The following is a 20,615-nucleotide window of genomic DNA, read 5'->3' as shown; positions in this document are numbered from 1 at the left end:
GTGCCCTACCAGGAATTGAACCCACAATTTTTTGGTGTATGGGATGATGCATCCACCACCTGAGCCAGCCACCTAGTAGAGCAGATTGTATTTTATGTTGAACTGTATGGGTTCTTTATATATTTTGGATATTAACCTCTTATTGGATGTATCATTTACAAACATCCTCTCCCAATTCAATAGGTTGTCATTTCCTTTTGTTGATGGTTTCCTTTATGGTACAGAAGCTTTTAAGTTTTATGTAATTGCATTTGTTTATTTTTCTTTTTGTTTCCCTTGCCTGGGGAGACATAGTCAAAAAAATATTGTTAAGACAAAGGGTTTATTGCCTATGTTTTGTTTTAGGAGTTATATGATTTCAGGTTTTACATTTAAGTCTTTGTGTTGAGCTTATTCTTGTATATGGTATAAAAAGGTGGTCTAATTTCATTTTTTTGCATGTATCTGTGCAGTTTTCCCAGAACCACTTATTGAATAGATGTTCTTTACCCCATTGTATATTCTTGCCTCATTTGTCATAAATTAATTGACCATATAGGTGTGGGTTTATTTTTGGGCTCTCTATTCTGTTCCATTGACTTACGTGTCTTTTTTTTTTTTATGCCAATAGCACTCTGGTTTGATTACTATAGCCTTGTAGTATAGAGTGCTGTAAGGTAGTGTGATATTCCAACTTAGTTCTTTCTCAAGATTGCTGTGGCTATTTGAGAAATAGCCACTTGCTCCACATAAATTTATGGACTTTTTATTCTAGTTCTGTAAAAAATGTCATTGGTATTTTGATAAGGATTGCATTGAATCTGTAGATTGCTTTGGTTAGTATGGACATTTTAACAATGCTAATTCTTCTTATCCAGGAGCACAGTATATCCTTCCATTTATTTGTGTTTTCTTCATTTTCTTTCTTTAATGTCTTATAGTTTTCTTAGTAAAGATCTTTTACCTCCCTTGGTTAAATTTATTCCTAGGTATTTTATTCTTTTTGGTGCAATTGTGTATAGATTTTTTAAAAATTTCTCTTTCATCATTGGTGTACAAAAATGCATACAATTTCTGAATATTAATAATTTTATATCCTGCTACCTTACTGAATCCACTCATTAGTTCTAATCCACTAATTAGTTCCTTAGTTTGTTGGTGGAATCTTTAGGGTTCTCTAGATAGTATCATGTTACTCTGCAAATAATGACAATTTTACTTCCTTCTTTCCAATTTGGATGCCTTTTATTTATTCTTGTCTGATTGCTGTGGGCAGGACTTCCAAAACTATATTCAATAATAGTTGTGAGTGGGCATCCTTTTCTTATTCCCTTTCTATCTTTTTTGACACTGCCTCAGGTGAGCTGTTTCATCCAGTTGTTTAAATGACCCCCTGGGATGGGATGCAGGTCCTCCCTGGGGGTTCAAAGAGGCCTGGGTCCCCCAGGATTCTGATAACATTGTGAGGGTATGAATGTCCTTTTCCTGAGGTCACTGCATTCTCAAAGTTCTCAGGGAAGTGGGTTGTGCTCTGTGCTCTGAACTTCAGTGGTTCTCATGAGCCTCTGCTTCCCTGAGGCATCCCCCTGGGAGGTCCTGTGGGCTCCTGAGGTCTTGGAAATGAGCACTTCTCAGAGGGCTGGGAGCTCCATTGACTGCCCTAGATGGGCAGGAGTCTCCCACCCCACTCCACCATTTCCCTTGTCTACCTCCCAAAGGCAGGGCCTGCTCTGCACAAGGTTGGATGGAGAGGAGATCATGGGGGCTTCACAGTGGGGTGGGGCACAGGCACCATGTGAAACCCACAGATGCATCTAGAAGCTCATAGATAGGGTATCCAGGCCCCTCTAGGTCCTGTCTACTGGTGCACTCCCTGAGCAGGCTAAGGCACTCTCATTTGGCTGTCATCATCACACATGGTCTAAAGCAGCAGGGTTCTTTTGTTCTGAGTCTCACCTCAGTTTGCACTCATGGACCCTGGACCTAGAGAAGATGAGTTTGTTCAGGTAACACACTGAGGCATCGGATCCTACCACAACTAGGCCAGGGAAGGGCTCCTGAAGAGCCTGGAGAATTTTCCAAGAATACTGGTTATGGGCCCTGCTCCTATGTCTTGGTCTTGCACCAGCAGGAGGGTGTCACCACTGCAGCCCGAGTGTCCAGGGTGCCAGGCCAGGCTAGCAGCAGGTTCCAAGAGGCAGGAAGCCAGCCTGAGGCATCCCTAGAGCTCTCAGCACTCACAAATGAATAAGTGGGGTGTGATTATTTGTTTGACACCTGGGTTCCCTTGGGCTGAGGGCTCATGAAACCAAGTTGAGCTTGCCTTGTCCACAAAGAGTGCCCAGCATCTGAACACAGTACCAAGAACACAGTGGATGATTAATAAATACATACAGAAGGTCTGCCCAGAAAAAGTACAGCCATTACTAATATAATGAGAATGGTTTGTGCAATGTTGGTGTAACCTGGTAGCCAAAGAGAATGGACTAGAATGTGCATGCATGAACAATGATGACTTCACTGTACTAGTCAGTGGAGGTGGTAGATGCTGTTCAGTGAGCATGTGTACTGTGTGGCTGTTGCATTCAAAATGACTAAGCAAGTAGAGCAATGAATCTGCATCAAATTTTGCATTAAGCTTGAACATTCAGAAGGCTGCAGCTATGGGCAACTGGTGATAGGCAGCTTCATCATGATAACGCACCTGCTCATTCATCCTGTCTTGTGCAGAGTTTTTTTGCAAAACATCAAATCACCCAGGTGATTCAACCCTGCTAAACTAAAATAACCTTTAAAATGGAAGAGATTTCAGACCATTGGTGAGATTCAGGAAAATATGGTGGGTCAACTGATTGCAACTGGGAGAACTGTGTGAGGTCCCATGGTGCCTACTTTGACGGGGACTCAGGTGTCGTTATCCTGTGGACATTGTTTCTTATATCTTGTATCTTCTTCAATAAATGCCTCTATTTTTCATATTACATGGCTTCTAGACAGACCTCATAGATCAATCAGTTGCAGGAGGAGAGGCTGGACCTGCTTCCTGCCCCCCACCCCACTTCTACATCCTGGTAGGTGTCTTACTTTTTTATCATGCCACAGGACGGTTGTATGCCAGGGCTACCAGGTGATAGGGTGACCTCCCGATCGTAGTAGTTCTGGTAGGGCACTGGAGCTGTGGAGAGAAAGCCTGTGAGGCCCAGCATGGCTGAGAGCAGGGCAGGAAGGACCTCTGCCACCTGATATCCCAACTTGTCCCCATCCAGAAACACAGACTGGGAACCCACTTTCCCGTCTTGGCCCTGGCCCACACTTGTAGGTGAGAAGTGGGCCTCCCTCACTTCCATGATAGACCCCACTGTGGGCACCACTGAGACCAAATATTCTGGACTCATAATTTAGTGGGACCAAACAGGCTAAAGTGGGGGCTCTGAGGAGGCTCTACACCTCCACTCCCTCTTCCGGGTATTACAGTGCTATTAAGCTCTGTTCATCCTCTGCCTCAGGGAATGACACTGTTCTTAATTCCTCCCTGGAATCTGGCCACATCTCCTCCACCCAGAGGGGATCTGTGAGCCATACCAGCCCTGGTAGTTGAGGCTCAGAGAACCAGGGCCAGGCCTCCTCGGAACAGACAGGCCTAGACCCAGAGGCCACGTTGCTTGCAGGCCAGGCCTTACCTGGGGGCTCAGTGCCTGTGCTCTTGGCCTGGATGAAGCCATTGATGTCGGCCTCCACTCTGCAGCCTTCCAGACTCACCCGCACCTCCTCGTAGAGCTGGAGGTGGGGAAGAAAAGAGGCTGAGGGACCAGGCCTCACCCTAGTGCCCACCCTCATCAAGGCTCTGTCTCTCTCTGACTCTGAACTCTGGCCAGGGTATTCCACCACATCAGCCTCCTCACAGGCCTCATGGGTATAGCTCAGTGCCTGTGTTCAGGGAGGTCTTGGGGTATAACTTCCCCAGGTCTTCCAGAGGGGTCAGAGCCCTGGCCTACAGCATTTCCTGGTTTCCGAACACTTCCTATACACAGTCCCTGTACAGTCCCTGTACAAGGGACTTAAACCTCACACCTGTCCTCTGCAGTAGACACTATTTGCTTTATTTTATAGATGAGGAAACTTGGAGAAAGAAAGTCACTTGCCCAATATCACAGAACAAGAATTCAGTGCAGCTGGGCTTTGTTCCAGTATGACAGGGCCCAGAGCCCACCCTTATTCCTCTGCCACAAGGAAGCCACAGGTGGGTTCAAGTCATTAGGGTAGGAGAACCCAAAACACTACAACCCATGAGTGGAGAGGCCAGGCAAATAACAGCAGTGAGCACCAGGGAGTCAGGGCTGCCTCAAGACAGCTCATGGCTCTGGGGCTACATGAACAGAGGTCAGACCCTGGCAAGGAGGTACTGGCCCCTCTACCACTACCTGGGTCCTGCCCAGCCTAACCACCCAGCATGTAGAGCTAGCTCAGTAAGGAGTCTAGGGGACCTAGGAGGGGCTGGACCTCAGCTCCTGCAAATGCTAGGCCTGGAACACAGCAGCCCAGAGTCCTCTGGCCTCTGCAGACCTCCGAGGGGCTGTGTCCACCTATCTCCCTGACCCTGGTAGAACCAAGACCAAGCAGTCTTCCAGGCAGAGAGACAGTTCTGTGCCATACTGAACTCCCTGTCCTTGGGGCCCTTGGGCCAGAGGATGAGGCCTGAGGTATTTGTTGACAGACTCATGTGGACTGGGGCCATCCTGTTGCCCAGAAGCTGCCGTCTCTTTATCTGCCTCCTCTACTAGCCCACTATGGAGTGTGAGCTACCCCTCCCTGCCCTTCATCCCCTGACCTCATCATCCTTGACACACTGCATGGAGAGCTGGTTGCAGTGCACCCACAGTGCGTTTCGGAGGATGGTCAGCCTGTCAGACTCTTGCAGCTGGAAGGCCTGGGTTGTGGAGAGGGGAGGGAGATAAGAGGTGAGAAGGGAGCTGCAGAGCCAGGCCAGGCTAGGCCCAACTCACAGCTCAGCTAGGGCTGACAAACCAGACCCCTTCTGCTGAAAGCCAAGTCTAAGGGAAAGACTCTTGCTGGGGGTTCCCACCCCCAATCTGTGCCAGCACAGGCTTCTGGGAAGGAGGTTGAGTTGCTTGTGGGGTTCCTGCCCCCACCCTCCCTCCAAGGCCCACCACACACTGGAAAGGCCCTAGAAGGGCACTGTGAGAACAGTCCTGAGGCCTGTTTCCCAGCTCCTGATCCCCAGTAAGGCCCAAAGAAGCTATGGTTTTGCCTGAGCCTCAGTTTTGGCTTCAACCAAAGGAATGAAGGATACCTGCCAGGAACAAAGAGGCTTAGGGCACAAAGCCAGACATCGAGCTCCCTGGGGGCGGGAATCCATTCCGGACTGGGGAGTGAGTGCATGAGAGGGTGAATGAAGGAATGAGGTCTTCCCGCCACCCCACTGCCTTATTTCCCCCCATGAAGCAGCTGGAGCAGGGAAGACAATCTTTCCTATTTTACAGCTGGGGAAACTGAGGCCCAGGATTACTTACCTCACAGGTGGTCCGGTGCTCTTGCTCCCACTCACCCCGCACCTTCTCCAAGTGCTCAATGTTCTGCCTGTACACTCGCTCTGGAAGAACAGGTGACCTTCAGGGAGGTCAGCGTCATAGACACCTGTCTCCACTGCCCGCACCTTTGCTCCTTCAGTCTCCCTGCTCAGAGCTCCCTCTTTCCCAGAGAGACCTGCTTCGGCTGCTTGCTTCTCATTTGGACACTTGTCAGGGTCACCCACTGTGGTACTGCTCCTTTTGGGGTAACTCTTAGCTCCCTACTGTGCCCTAAGTTGCCCAAGTCTGGAGTAGTGGCTGTATACTCAAGGTCAGAGTCCAGGCCTCTCGCCATCCTGAGTCCCACCCATCACTTTCCAGGTGCAAAACTGAGGGCAGCACTAGAGGATGGTAGAGGGGAGCATGGTAGCTGTTGGGCTGGGAACCCAGCAGGCTTGGCCATGACCTCTGTCCCCAGAACTCTTGGGTTCTCATGCCCTCTAGCCATGGGAACAGCTGTGTCCTGGGAGAGGCAGAGTGGAATGGAGACCCTTTCCAGGAGAAGGGAGCAGAGCAAGCTCTCTGTCTTAAGAAGTATAGAAGTATGCTGGCAGAGACGAGGAGTGTTGAAGGTGAAGGACAGAGGAGATGGGCCCAGAGAAGGCTGAGAGAGAGAGAGAAAGAGAGAGATAGAGATAGAGATAGAGATAGATAGATAGATAGATAGATAGAGAGAGAGAGAGAGAGAGAGGGAGGGAGAGAGAGAGAGATGAATGGGTCTGTCTGCCATGATGGTGGTTGTGAAAGTCCCAGGCTGTAGAGCCAGATGACCTGGGTTGGATGCAGTCAACACCACTTATTGATGGTGATTGTAGGTAAGTTACTTAACCTCTCTGTGCCTCAGTTTCATCATCTGGTAAAAAGGAGGATAGCAATAACAGTCACCTCATAGGATTGTTGTGCAGATTAGTTGAAACATGCAAACCACCAAGAGTAGTCTTGGCAAATGAGAGAACATGAATGTTTTTACTTTACTTGCATAAGTATGGGAATGAGAGTGACAGGCTTGTGACTCTGTGTGGTCAGGTGTGAGTGTATATGTCCCCAGGGTAGGAAAGTGTGCAGTTGGGGGAAGGACTGTCCAGTCTACCACCCAGGTCTGAGGAGGCGGGTGGGCCACGTACCTGCCTCCATGGCGGACTCCTTGCACTGCTTGGCTTTGTTCTGGCTCTGAGGAGGAAAATGGAAAGCAGTGCTGAGTCCTTACCCTGGAGACCACTGCCCCAAGCTTAGAGCTCCCGGCCTCCCTGGGTGACTCTGAAGTGCCTCTGTCGCACCCCTCCCTGACTACCCAGGGGGACACTCAGGAGCCAACTGCGGGCAAGTACTGTTATTTACTCTAGCTTCACCCCACAAAGGAACACAATAAGAAAGTTTTTCCAATAAAAAAACTGCCAATAAAAAAATCCAGAAACTTGCAGCCTATGCAGGAACACATGAAAACTAGGTGTCAGTACCTGGGCCAGGGGCCAGGACCTGGGCCTTATGTGGGCTGCTGAACTTCCTGTTTGGAACTTGGCCACTGGCTCCCATGTTGCTGCCCCTAACTGACCCTTAGGCCTCTGCCCTTTATGGGCCTCAGCTTTCCTCTGGATGCAAGGGACAAAATGTGTCAAGGCCCTCGTGGCTCTGACACTCCCACCCTGCTCTGCAGTTAAGAGCAGTCAAGAGCTTGGGCTCTGGATGACCTAGGTTTGGATCCTTTCTCTGTTCCTCCCTGGCCCTGAGACGTTGGACAAGTCACTCACCATCACTGGGCCTCGGTTTCCCTTCTGTGACATGAGCTCACTAAGCCCCACTCCAAGGGTTGTGTGAGAGTTAGCATCTGCTCATTGTCCCATGAGCTCTGGGCCTGGGCTACAGAGGGCCTGCTCTGAGGAATGGGTCCTTGGGTGCAGCCTGGAGATGGCAAAGGTGATCAGGCCGACCCTGTCAGTTCATGCCCTGAGATTCTAGGAAACCCATTTCACAGGAGGAGTATGAGGTTCAGGGAGGGATGGGCAGCTAGTATGTCCTAGAAGCAGACCTTGCCTGGGGGTGTCTACAGTACCCCTTCCCTGCCTTACCTGCCCTGCCCCAGCCCTGGGTAATAGCATATGACCTCAGTGGCCCCACACACCTTTTCCACCTGCTTCTGTTGGCCATTGGAGCTAATGCGCTCGAAGGCTTGCTCGGCATCGTCAGCGTCCCGGCACTTCTGCTCATATGTCTTCTTAGACTGGGGGGTGTGGAGGTGTGTGACTTGCGGGGGCCCAGAGTGAGACTCCTTGAGCCCAACCTCCCTTCTTTCTGTTGGGGAATGTGGACGGAGTGGGGATCTCCTCGCCAGGGACAGGGATATGGAGGTGCAGAATGGGGAAGGAAAAGGAGTCTTACTCCCAGGCCCCTTTCCATTGGGGATATAGTAGCCCTGCCCAAGGCCCAGGCTCTTCAGAGAAGAGGTCACATTAAACTATCAGCTAGTCCCTGAAAATACCATCATCCTCAAGATGCTGGCCTCTTGTGCAGGCTTGTTCTCCTCACCCAGTGTCCTAGGGGTCACAGCTTAGGGGTCCCTTTTCCCTCTACTCTGGGAGTCTGCAGCTAACAGCATCACCCTGTGGGCCACTGTCTGGGACTGACCACCTGTCCAACAGTCAAAAGTCCCCAGTTTAGCCCTGATCATGTGACAGGCCAGTGTGCATGTAGCTGGGTAAAGATCTGAGGCCATCCTGTCCCAGATGCCCATCCCAGGTCTTCTGGGGCCCACACCTTGTCTGCCTCCCTCAAGGCCTAAGACCCTTGCACCCACCTCCATGGCTTTCTTGTAGAGTGACAGCTTGCTCTTCTGGACACGGTCCATGACAGCCTCGTACTGCAGGGGACATGAGGCTCTTAGAGGGGGGCTTTGGCTTCTAGACACTCCCCTAGGCCAAGAGGATGGGGCTTCCCTGGGATAAGGTATGGCATCCCCCTGGCTCTGAAGGGGGGTAGCAACAAGATGCCTTCCCTCTCTCACACCTTGCTCTTTCACAATTACTCTCAGAACAGAAAGCTAGAGAAGCCCAGGGCATGTGTATGCCCATTGTGTCCTCTCATTGGCTGCAGCCTTCAGCCAGGACTTGGCCTCTGGCCAGAGAATATCCAATGTATGTGTGTACACATGCACAGAGTCCTTATTCACGCCTCTGTACCCACTCACAGCCGTCACACATTGTGTACTCACTTAGACACATGCATGCATACAAAGTTCCACATGACATAACACACACTCGGAAGTACACACTAACCACCCCCCATGCACCCACTGCTCCCACTAGAACACACAGGTCTTCACACGCACACTCCCAGGGCACCCATAGACACCATGCAAAAGTATACACAAGCACACTGCCATGTTCCCTGTGTACAGCCACCGGCCTGTTCACACAGGTGAACACACACACTCTAAACTTAGTTACAGCCCCATGCAGGTACACAGGCAGGACCTTCACCTCTCTCCCAGGCTCTTTATTTAGATGGAGAGGATAACACTCAGCCTAGACAGAGTTTGGGTATAAGCTATGAGAGCAACTGAAAATGAGATGACCCTCATTTTGGGGCTGAAGCTAGTTTGTGCCTGGGGTCACAGTAAGGCTCGTGCCAGGGGAGAGACCTCAAACAAGCCACCTGGTCACTCACAAACACACACATGCTCACATTCTCCCTCACACACATACACATATACATAGACATGCCCAGGCAGGCTTCCCTGTACACTGTATCACTGCTTTCCACTTATGAGGGTGCTGGCCAGTCTTGGGAAGGTGTTGTTCTGTCCAAAGCAGCTTTTGCAGATGTACAGTCCCACTGGCCACAGGAGAGCTTAAAATAGCCAGCCTGGGGCATCACTGTCTGAGCAGGTGATTGCACACTCTACAGACAAGTCCCTGCTTACAGAGGTCATCTCCTGCAGCACCTCGAGGCTGGGCAGGCTTCTGGAGCCAGCTTTGGGGACCCACTGTCTGCTTAGCAAACCAAATTTAGAATCTTGAAAGTCTGGGACCCTGGTCAGATGGGCAAACAGAGAATGCAGCCACACTGAATTTCTGTGGTCAGAACCACTAATTGGAGCCAGTGCCTTGTCTCTTAAGGTTGATAGGAGCCTGGTTCTGGGCTAGGTCCTCAAAGCTTAGGAAGTAGACATAAATGTCCCATCTTTTAACTGAGGCATAGTGAGACAAGGACATGCAATGAGCCCAGCCTTGCCCTGGCAATGAGCTGGCATCTTCTTCTTCACAGCTCAGTTGCATGGACTTTTCCATTTTCAATTCTTTGGATGTTTTACAAGTATTCTTCCTCTCCAAGTAAGAAGTGTTCCTGTCTGTTGGCCTCTCCCTCCTCGTCCAGGACACCACCCTCACCTCTAAAACCCGAGAGGCTAAGTATATATCCACACCTGATGCCTGTGCCCCCCCCCCCCCCCCGCCTACAGTGGGTCAAATACTCAGCCAGCCAGTCTCAGACTTGAGATGGGGCTCTAGGACAGAGGTCACAAAGCCCACCTCCCACCCTACCACTGCAGCTTCCCTGATACATAGCCTTCAATCTCTACTTGCACAGCTCCCATGAAGGGAGCCCCACTTCCTTTCCATACAGTTCCTTTATCTAAAGACAGTTATGTCCTACACATGGGTGAGACATATCTTTGGATGGTGAGGTAAGCACGCTATACTCCTTGCGGGCTCTCTTTGCCTGTTCAGCCTTGGACAGAGTGGTCAGTGACTGACTCCTGGTCTGCCTTTCTCTAGCACAAACGGCCTGGATCCTTGGGCTCTGGACCAGTTTTTGGTGACTCCCCAATTTAGTTTGCTTTCTTTGGATAACCCCAAGCTGTCACTGCCCCTCTGCAGTCTGCTGTGGTAGGGTGGTTAACAAGAGTTAACCCCTTTTCTTGGCATGGGGCAGCTTTGGGGAAAGACCCCCAGGGGGGCTCCCAGGCCTGTGAGCTGAGCCCTTCCCTTCCTTCAAATTACCATCACCCTCAAGCCTGGGAGGCTGCCCCCAAGCCACCATGGGCTCCATCAGGAGGGCCCATCTGCCACCACCTCCGCAGTGAAGGTGGCCACCTCCCACGTGGGATCTTGATGATGGGGGAGCACCCCAGCACCCGCCTCACCTTTTTCCTCTGCTCCTTCTGCCTTTCTCGGAACTCCTCGAGGCTGCGGAGCTCCTCACGTAGGGCCAGGGCCAGTTGTATGTGGGAGCTGCCAACATCCTCGATTTCTGAGGGCAGAGTATGGGCGTTGGCCTCGTGTACCAGACCCAGTGGGCCTTTCACTCACACATTCACTCCACCTAGGCCAGCCTCAATTCCAAATCCTCCACCAGTGCCAAAGGCCTGTATGCGGCCTGAAGTCCCACTTGGAGTGAATCCGTCCACCTCTGTCTATGTTCCCAGAAGGTCCTGTCACCCTGCAGCCTGGGGTAGGGGACAGTTGGGACTTACGCTGCTTCAGGGAGTCAAAGGAGGCCCTCAGGGAGCTGGAAAACAAGAGGTCAGGGTCAGCAGGAGGACAGCACAGTGGAACTTAAAGTCTCACCTTGCCCTCGGGGACTTTTATTTTGGCAGGAAGGCCATGGGTCACTCACATACACTTACCTAGACTCAAGGGAGCTGGGATTTCTAAAAGGCAAAGCTTTCTTTGGAAATTTTAAAGCAATCAAACCTCCCCACTGTGGTAGAATGATCCTGGCTTCTGCATGTTCTCAGGGCCCCTTATCTCCATCCTAGGAGCCCCTCCCCTGGTTGAGGTTAGGAGAAGGCTGGGTTCAGACCTGGATTTAGGCAGGTGGCCTGGAAGATATTTTTGCAGAAACTGAATGGAAGGGGGGCAAGCATGGAAGGGTTGCAGGAGGGGGAAAATGTGGGAGTCTTAGGACAAGGAGAACAGGGTGTATAGGCAAGGATAGTGAGAGGCTATCCCTGGCCCCTGGCTGGGGTGGCTGGCTGGACAGTGGTGACTCTGAGGGGCACTCAGGAGGGAAGATGGGGAGTTGAGTTTATGGTGTGTTGAGCTTGGGTGCCTGATTCATGCATGAGGCAGCAAGGTGGCCATTCTGGAGCAGAGATGCAGCACTGTGTGCTCCAGGGTGAGCCTCAAGGAGAGCAGGAAGGGAGAGGCTGGCATTTGGCATGGAGATAGGGGGAAGGGCACCCTTGGCAGGGTTGCCAGATGGAGCAAATAAAAATACAGGTCACTAAATTTGAATTTTAGATTAAACAACTAATACTTTTTGAGTATAAGCATGCCCCATTAATATTTGGACATACATCAAAAAAAACATTTGTTGGTTATCCAAAAACCACATTTAACTGGGCGTTCTGTATTTTATCTGGCAGCCTGCCAAGGGGTCTCTTCTCCGGAGCCACGGACCAAGTTGAGGCCTGAGCAAAGGTGTTGGAGCCCATCCAGGACCCAGTCTTGTCTGCTGATAGGTAATGGGGTACCAGGAGGCAGAGTGCTCTTTGGGTCAGTAACAGGACCTGTGGGAAGAGTTCCTTTCCCCAGCTCATCAGCTCTCAGGGACAGAGGCCTCTCAGAGGGTGAGCTCCAGGTCCTGTGCAGTACAGAGGGGATTTGGAATCCCTGCGCGGGAGACCAACAGGACCTGGGCAGGGGCTCCTGTCTAGACTCCCACATGCAGACCCTGAGCCAGACAGCCTGGGTTCAGTGCAGGCTCTGCCACTCACTATGTGTGTGACCTTGGGCAAGTTATTCACTGTGTCTCAATTCCCCTTTTGTAAAATGGGGATGATAATAGCACAAACAGGATGGTTGTGAGGATTAAATGAATTATCCACATAAAGCATCTCTGTCGGAACCTGGTGGTTGTTGTGCAACTCTTTTCTGAGCCCATATCTGTACATCCCACTAGGCCTGGGGGTTCTCTGGACCCCCGAACCTGACCTGAGCTGTACTTCTTCCAGTGTCTCACCGAAGAGCTTACCATTCTCGGGGACAAAATTAACTGCCTGTGTTTGCAGCCAAGGAGGCAAAGTCCACTGTGGCTCTCCACTCCCTAGGATGCCTGAGGAGCCGCAGTGAGTGGAGGCCAATAGGGAAACTAGAGCACGGACAGGCTTGCTATGGCCACACAGAGGCAGCTGCGACGCATACTGTAACTGGAAGTCGCCACCACTGCCCTGGGCCTTGCAGTCTCTCCGAGGTTGTCTAGGCCCCTCACAGCTTGTCTGCGGAGCAGAGTGCCCGCCCCCTGGTGGCCACAGGGCCGCATAGCGTCTGCTAGGGATAACCCTAGGCTCCAGCCCTCTTGCCTGTATCTCCTAGCAATCCACGCAAGGTAGGCTTCCAGGGGACTTTTTCCTCCCATTGGACAATTAGGGAAACTGAAGCCAAGCTGGAGTAACAACCTGGCAGACCCACAGGGATCCAGGCCTAGAGGACAACTGCGAGGGTTTAGTTAGTGCCAGACTCCTTGCCCTAAACTAAGTGGATTTCCAAGTGTGGTCAGCAACCAGCAGCATCAGTGGCATCTGGGAGTTTGTTGAAAATGCAGACCTTTCAAGCTCACGCTGATCCTGAAGCAGAAACTAACCGGTGCCCAGCAAACTGTATTAGCCTCTGTCTGCTAATGTCCACTCAGATGTGCAGACTGCTGGCCTTAATTATTCTATCCTCACAACTCTGCTCTTTTACAGATGAGAAATATCAGGGTCAGAGAATTGAAGAAACTGACCCAGGCCACACTACTAGTGAGAGATTGTGCTGGGTGAGACTGGTCAATGCTGCCCTCTGCTTCTGGCCAGAGGAAGGAGAAGAGCGACTGCAGCACTGCCCTGGTTGGGGAGTGCTGGGACTCTTCTCTAACAGAATTAACACCTTGCCAGCAGTTATACCTCCAGTTTCTCTCCCTCTGCACACACTCGTTTCCTGCCTCTATCTCCCCTTTCATGGTTAGAGCTTCTCTAGGCTCAGCATGACCTCTTCTCCCCACCCCAGCTCTTACCCATACTACCTGTGGACTCCCAACTCCTTTAAGACCACATCCTTGGGACCTGCACATCCACTGCCTCATCCTCACCTCCTGGATCTAACATTTCACAGACACCTTAAACTCAGAGTGTACAAAACTGGACTCAATGCCCCACAAACCTGCTACTCCTGCAGGGCTCCCCTATCAGCAAAGGCACCATCGTCTGCCTGGCTATCCACATCAGAATGTAAGTGCTGACCTTGACTCTACCTTCTCCCTCTTCCTATACTGCCTTCTTTTTTACCTTCTAAATCTCCTGTCCATCTGTCACTGGCACCACCCTAGTCCCTGCCCCATCCTTCCAGCTCCCCTCCTGTTAGCCCTGTTCTCTGCCACCCCGCCCCCTGGCCATCTACTAGTGTCTCCTCTATGCTATGTTCTTTCTTGCCTCAGGGCCTTTGCATGTGCTAAGTTCCTATATGCAGCATCTTTGCCTAGCTTCTTCTCCTGCCCCTTCTGAACACTTCTCCCTGTTGTCACCTTGGGCTGATTCATTGAGTGTCTGTCACCTCACTGAACTGTGAGCCCACTAAACATGGGCAATGCCTGGTGCCTTGGTCTTCTTCCTATTGTTCCCAGGCTTATAGCTCAGAGCAACAAACTCAGCACTGATGAATACCAAGGCCTTTCTCAACTCCAAACCCACCTGTGTCCCTCTCTTCATTGCCCTCCCTCCCAGGCTTGCAGGAGCATGTGGCCCTTCTGTCCACCCCTACTGGATGCTTAAAACCCCTTCCTGAGTCCACAGCACTGCCAGGTGGATGTTCAATTTCTGCACCCATCCTGGGACAGTCCTGATGGTGACAAAGTCTGTGCTCACCTTGGGCTCTCATTTGCCCCGCAAGCTTACTGGGCCTTGGGGGCTGCACAGATGAAGGTGCTGGCTGTGCCTGGGACAGCCAGAGAGTGCAGGTTCCAACTACTCCAGGTCAGCCACCTGCTCACCTCTGGACTGCAGACCTTCCTGCCCCAGCCCTATTCTAAGTACTGACACCATCAGGCCATCACAGTTCCACTCACACAACAGGACACAGGGTGCCACTTTTCTCTCTTGGTCCCAGATTTTTAAGGAAGTAGCCTCAGCTGATGAGAAGAGGACCTCAACTTTTCCCAGAACAGAGGCAGTCCCCTGTGGGTCGGCAAAGGCTGTCCTCAAGGGAGTGGCCTTAAATTCTGATGTCGTGGAGGAATTGGGGACCGTTTGAAGTCTTTCTCTGCCCCATGAGACCCAGTAAAGATGTTTTCTCCTAGCCTTTCTATAATTCCCAGGGTTTCCCTCCTTGCCATTCAGAAAAACTGTTACCAGATTCTCCTTGTGCTCTCCTCTGTTGTATCTCCATTGAATGTCAAGGACAGGGACCCCATGCAGACCTCTACCCTCTGCTGTCAGTTGCTGATGTCCTTGTGTATATCTTGTCCAGTTGCCTGATTAGACTTGGCTTTCAAGACTCTCAGCCTGAAATTCTGTGCTCAAATGCAGCCTATATTTCCAGTATAAATATGTCCTTTTGTACCCTCCCCAACATGTGGCATACACCATCTCAGGTCCCTGCTTTGGCCTCCCTACCTCCTGCCCACCTGCTTGCCAGGAGGCTGCTGCCTCCCAGCTGACAGGAGTGGTGCCTCTCAATTCCCTGTGCTGGAGGCTGGGCCTGCAGGAAGCTGGTGTCAGAGGACTCCTTCTGGTAACAGGGCTGTCTGTCTCCTTGCAACATTCTCAGTGATATATTCACTCTCTGAGCTCAGAGGAAGAGAAACTATTACTCTCCCTGCCGCCCCCCCCCGCCCCCCACAAAACTCTCTTCCAATAGGAAAACCTCAGCATTTTAGGATATGGCAAGTGGGGGTAAGATTGGGTCATGAGGGTACAATTGCAAATTTAGTTCCATCCCCCTTTGGGGCTGCCCTTGTTTGAGGTAACCACAGAGGGGCTTACAGGAAATTGGCCCCTGCCCTGCCCACCTTGCTTCCCCTTCATTTCCCAAACCCCTGCCCTGTGCAGCTTCTATGAGCACATGCCCAGCCCCCCAGGATGAGCAAGAGGGGAAGGAGGTGACAGCTTTTGGGGGAGGTGATATTTCAGCCAGAGCTTGAAGCACAGGTAGGACTTGGAAAGGGAGAAATGGGGGGCAAGAGTCAATCAGGGGCCTGGAGTTTGGAAGGGAGAGTCGAGGTGAGCTTTCTGCAGGGCTGGATATGTAGTCTAAGCAACAGTGATACACCCCTGTGCCTTCCTAATGTTATCTTTAAAGTTCATGGAGAAGGCCTGTGGGGATATCTTGAGTGTGGAGACCAGGTCTTAATTTGTGCATTCTCTGTTGCCACTGATAGGTGGATGTTTGCTGAGTTAATGTGTGAAGGAGGTGAATGAGAAAAATCATTTCAAGATGGGGATGATTCCCCTTTAATGTATGTGGCTGAGCCTCCAGCCGCCAGTGAAGTTTCTGGCCAGTGTGAAGTCAGGGCTGATGCAGAAATGTTACGTCATCAGGTAGCAGAGGCGAAGGAGGCCAGTGAGCTCTGCCCTTTTGGTTTTCACTGGGCTATTTCTGGGGTTACTTAACCCCCTGGTTTTGTGTTTCTTGTTTGCCCCCACCCAGCCTGTCTGCCTGCCCTCCAAAGGGCTGAGAATGAGCTTTCTGTGGGACCTGGGGATCTTGGCCATGAGGAGGCTGGGGGCTCCCCGCACCAGGAGATGGGCCCTGCAGGAGAAAGTGCCAGCTCCCATGCTAAATAGTCAGGCCAACGTTCCCAGAGGGGCCAATCCTAAACACATCCTAACAAGTGCCTACCACATAGAAGTGACCCAGGCTGTCATTCATTATTCCCACAAAGGGCCCTCCAAGTTGGCATGGGAATGGAGTGATCTGGTCTAAGACAAAACTGACAGTTAGGCAAAGCTGGAGTATGTGGAAGAGCTTCCTAGGCATAAGAGGTCACTAAATGTAGGGAGGAGGAAATCACCCTCAATGTGCCAGACATTGGCTTAGGGGTGGTAGGGCCCTTTAAATCCCCCTGACTCAGTGTAGGGTGTGGCATATAGTAGGAGCTCCATATGTGCTTGCTGAATAAATGGATGGGTGATGGGTGGTTGGCCCACAGTTAAAGAAAGGAATAACTGAATGGTCTCACTAACCCTAGTACATGCTGCGTGGGTTACAGCAGCAACACTTATTGTGTGCCAAGAGCTGCATGGAACATGGTTCTAAAGGAGACAGCCAGTGAGCTGAGATGGTGCCACTCCTGCCTCTGTCACTCCATGGCTCTGAATGTACCCTGCACTTCCCCATCTTCAGCTTTTGTCCATGTCAGTCCTCTGGCAGAAGGGTATCTTCCCTCTATTTCTGGCTCTCCCAGGAGATGAGTTCCCCTCTCCACTCCACTGCCCTGCTCTTTGGTTGCCCCAGGTGAATGGGGCACTTGAGGCAGTGCTGGTTCACACACAGGACTCCCAGCCTGCTCTGGAATCTCCATGCTGGGCTGTAGAGGTCCCTGCAGGCTTTGTTTCTGCCTTTCCTCCTTCAGGTTAGGCATACACAGCCCAGGCTCTGGTTCCTCTCTCTGGACAGCAAGACAAACCCAGACTCTACTCCCCACCCCAGCCTGTGGCTCCCACGTTGGATGAAGGCTGTCAGTCCAGGGGCTCACAGTCTCCAGCCTTCTGGGCCAGAGGGGCTTGGACCCAAAGGCAATGGTCAAGGCTGCCTAGTCAGGTTCCTCAGCTCCAAGTTAAGCAGGGTGACCCCATTTGGCTGATATATACACAGGCCTCCATGTTAAACGTCCTCACAGGTTGGTGCCTGCTCAACATTGTGACTGACAAGAGCAAATCTTGAGGGTGACTGTCCCCTTTTAAAGTTGAGAAACCCAGGACTCAGAGAGGGGAAATGACCATCCCAGGTCACACAGTAAATACAGCAAGGCAGACCCTGCCCCACTCAGCCTCCTGTGACCATGCAGGGGATCAGGGCTGCTCAGAATGTTGCCCTGGACACTTCATAGTTTTAAAAACAGAACATGATATTGTACACCTCCTCACCCTTCCCACTGCCCCTGTGGCTCCACTCCCAGTTTATGCTGTTCCGTAGTGGCTTCTTCTTCCCTATTTTTAGTCCTCTCTGACTCACAGCCCCTTAGCCTAGGCTTCCATCATGACCCTGCCCGGAGCACCCTCTCCCACTTCCTGCAGGAGGTCATCTCTTTCTGGTAAAGTGTTTCTCTTACAGCTGGCCTAAGACAGCAGGAGGCAGGCAGGGGCTCTTCCCTGATCATGCTCCTGCAACTGGGGCAGACAAAGAAGAGCCCCAACAGACTCCATTCATTTCTCACCATGTCCTGAGCCCTCCTCTGCACCAAGCCTGTACCCAGCTTTGGCTCTGCCCATGGAAGACCCTCAGCCCATGTTCCTGTTGATCTGCACAATAGTCCACTGGAATGGGCAGATGAGAACCAAATTCAGGCAGGTTAAGTGACTTACCCATAGTCACACAGCTCACAAAAGCTGTGTGGGGACTAGAGCTCTTGAATTCATACCCTGCATTCTTGCTCTGTGGTCCAATGCATGGGCTGGTCATTCATCTGCCCTGGCTCATACCCCTTTAAAACCTTCCTTTACCTCTTCCCACATTTTCTCAGGCTCCAGGTTGGAAGCCAGAACCAGCCAGGGTCCCCTGGGTTTTTAGAAGACCTAGAGAGTGTTCAGGACACTGAAATGAGGGGACTTGTTTCCAGGTTTTGGAGTTGACATGTTTTGGGGCCACTTTCTTTGGGCAGAGTCGGAGAATCAACAGGCTTGACCTCCAGGGTAGCAGGGGCAAGAGTTAGGGGTTACTATGGCAGCTGCAGGCTGGGGTCAGGTCTTGGGACTCCTGGGTAGGAGGCGAAGGACTCTTCAGAGCCCTTTTGGAACCTGGACTCTAGCACCTTGGTCTGCCTCTCAGGCTGGCTCAGTCTTCACCCAGGGGGAGAGTCCACACCTTCCCAAGGCAGCCACTCCGCTTCACTGTTGGAAAGTTCCCCTTCAGCCCTCCTCAACTGTCACTCCCCATCTGCTCCCTACCCAGCAGCCTGCACACAAATCCAGGCCCCTGGGCTCCAGATGCCAGGCTGCTCCACAGCAGCAACTGCCTTTACTGTCTCTCCTCCCAGCCTGGTTGGAGCTGAGCCCCTGGACTCCTTTAATCTTTTGAGGAAGGTTGCATTATTATCCAGTCTCACTAATGAGGAAACAGAGGCATGAGAGTGACAGTGACCTGCCCAAGATCACACAGCTGATGGGTGAGGAGCTGGTACTGGAATTCAAGTGTGTCCTCACCTGGCAGCCTGGGCAGAGCCAACATTGCAGGGGGCTCAGCAGTGGGTGGAGGGCCTGACACTAGCCTCTCAGGGCTCTCAGGACCTTGGGAGAGGCTGTCCATATTATATGGGCTGTACTACAAGTGCCTGGGGTCAGTGGCCTCTAGCCCCCTGCCTGGGGCCTTCCTGCCACTCAGATTACTGGAGTTTCTCCCATATACAGAACCTGACCTCTCAATACTGGAGAGTTGTCCTCTAGGCACCCCTACCTTGGGAGCCATCCAGACCCTCCCTGGCCCTCCCCAGCCCTCCCGAGTCCATCCTAAATTCTGTCTAAATGTCCAGAAAGTACTTTGCAAAGGGAGAGGATGCCCAGGGCCTGGGACCTCTTACTTGATCTCGGTCTGGCCGCCTGCTTTCCGGGCAATCTGCACCAGCTCCTTCCCATAGCGCTCCTCCGCTTGGGCCCTGCACAAACAAAGCAGGGCACTGTGTATCTTCCAGTTCTGCTGGCTGTGGCTTCCTCAGATGTCTGCAGGTCCCTCAAAAGTCTGTGACAGGACCCAGGAAGCCACCCTCTCAGCATCTAGGGGGACAGGCTGACCCTTCAGGCTCTTCTTTAAGAAAGTTAAGCCCCCAGCCCTTCCTTTAAATAAATGTTGGCCAAATACAGGTACATTTGACAGTACACCAGATTATTTGCTCACTTCGGGGGTGGGGGCACATCTGGGGAAATATAGCAGAGCCACACTCGTGACTTTTTAAAGCAAGGGTTGCTTTGATAGTAGGTTGGCTGGGATGAGCAGCCTCAGCCACTTCTCAGAGCTGGGGGGGACAGTGGCCTCCCTTTCTTGCCTGCCTCATCTACCCTGTGGGTGCTTACCTCTGCCTCAGCAGCTCCTCCACGTCCTTGCACATCTTCCTGCCATCCAGCAGCCGCTGCAGCAGCACCTCATAGCCTGTGTGGGCTGTGAAGTCCCTGCACTGTCACACAGGGCAAAAGGATGTGTGAGAACCACACTGGGGAGTGCTGGCTGGGGGCACAACCTGGCAAGTACCCCTCTGGCCACCTCCCCAACTGCCTCCATCTCTCTCATTCAAAGGCAAGCTCTTAAGATTCAGAAACCTAGTTCTGGCCAAGATGGAGGCAGAGGTAGAAACCCTTCACTTCCTCACACAACCAAAAGGTGGATAACAACCAACCTAAAACTTATAAACAACCAGAAGCACCAGAAAATCAAACTGCATGGAACTCTGACAACCAAGGAATTAAAGAAAAAAATCAACCAGACCAGTAAGGCGGCAGACTGTGGGGGCCTGGCAGGCTCAGAAAAACTGAGGCAAGACAGTGGACTGGGCAGGCAGTGCTGGTTGAAGGTGAAACTGAGCCTCAGAGTTGAGTGTGGACCACAAAGGTTCCTGCAGTGGGAGAAACTCCCAGTCTCACACGAGCGGTCATTGGAAAGTGTGCTACAGATGAGCAGGCGAGCTGCACTGTTCCCTCTCTGGCCCCTCCCCCACAGGAAGCATCCCAGTGCAGCAAGGAGGGTTGCCCTGCCCTGGTGAATACCTAAGGTCCTGCCCCCTTACAACTTAACAGGTATGCCAAGACAAAGAAATATGGCCCAAATGAAAGAACAGAGCAAAACTTCAAAGAGAACTAAGTGATGAGGAGATAGCCAACCTATCTGATGGAGAATTTAAAGCTCTGGTAATCAAAATGCTTACAGATCTGAT

General features: G+C 51.6%; 1 protein-coding gene across 9 annotated transcripts in view; it reads right to left on the bottom strand.

The window, feature by feature from the left end:
* The window catches only part of PSTPIP1 (proline-serine-threonine phosphatase interacting protein 1), a 38,847-nt gene that overhangs the window by 3,946 nt on the left and 14,286 nt on the right, over window positions 1-20,615 (bottom strand). For 4 of the 9 annotated variants that reach the window (XM_036027576.1, XM_036027565.1, XM_036027570.1 and 1 more), the window contains 11 exons: window positions 19,762-19,862; window positions 19,272-19,346; window positions 11,035-11,069; window positions 10,705-10,811; window positions 8,359-8,421; window positions 7,687-7,785; window positions 6,692-6,737; window positions 5,511-5,590; window positions 4,808-4,906; window positions 3,660-3,756; window positions 3,064-3,169 (listed from right to left, as the gene is read on the bottom strand). In XM_036027576.1, the coding sequence (XP_035883469.1) occupies window positions 3,064-3,169; window positions 3,660-3,756; window positions 4,808-4,906; window positions 5,511-5,590; window positions 6,692-6,737; window positions 7,687-7,785; window positions 8,359-8,421; window positions 10,705-10,811; window positions 11,035-11,069; window positions 19,272-19,346; window positions 19,762-19,862 (908 nt within the window). Of the gene's footprint in view, window positions 1-3,063; window positions 3,170-3,659; window positions 3,757-4,807; window positions 4,907-5,510; window positions 5,591-6,691; window positions 6,738-7,686; window positions 7,786-8,358; window positions 8,474-10,704; window positions 10,812-11,034; window positions 11,070-19,271; window positions 19,347-19,761; window positions 19,863-20,615 lie in introns of those variants that run through there. The other 5 variants (XM_036027569.1, XM_036027572.1, XM_028503559.2 and 2 more) reach the window with 3 other exon arrangements.

Source organism: Phyllostomus discolor, chromosome 1, assembly GCF_004126475.2.
Source record: "Phyllostomus discolor isolate MPI-MPIP mPhyDis1 chromosome 1, mPhyDis1.pri.v3, whole genome shotgun sequence".
Taxonomy (NCBI): Eukaryota; Metazoa; Chordata; class Mammalia; order Chiroptera; family Phyllostomidae; genus Phyllostomus; species Phyllostomus discolor.
The sequence above is the reverse complement of the archived record's forward strand: the minus strand, read 5'-3'. Positions and strand labels throughout refer to the sequence as shown.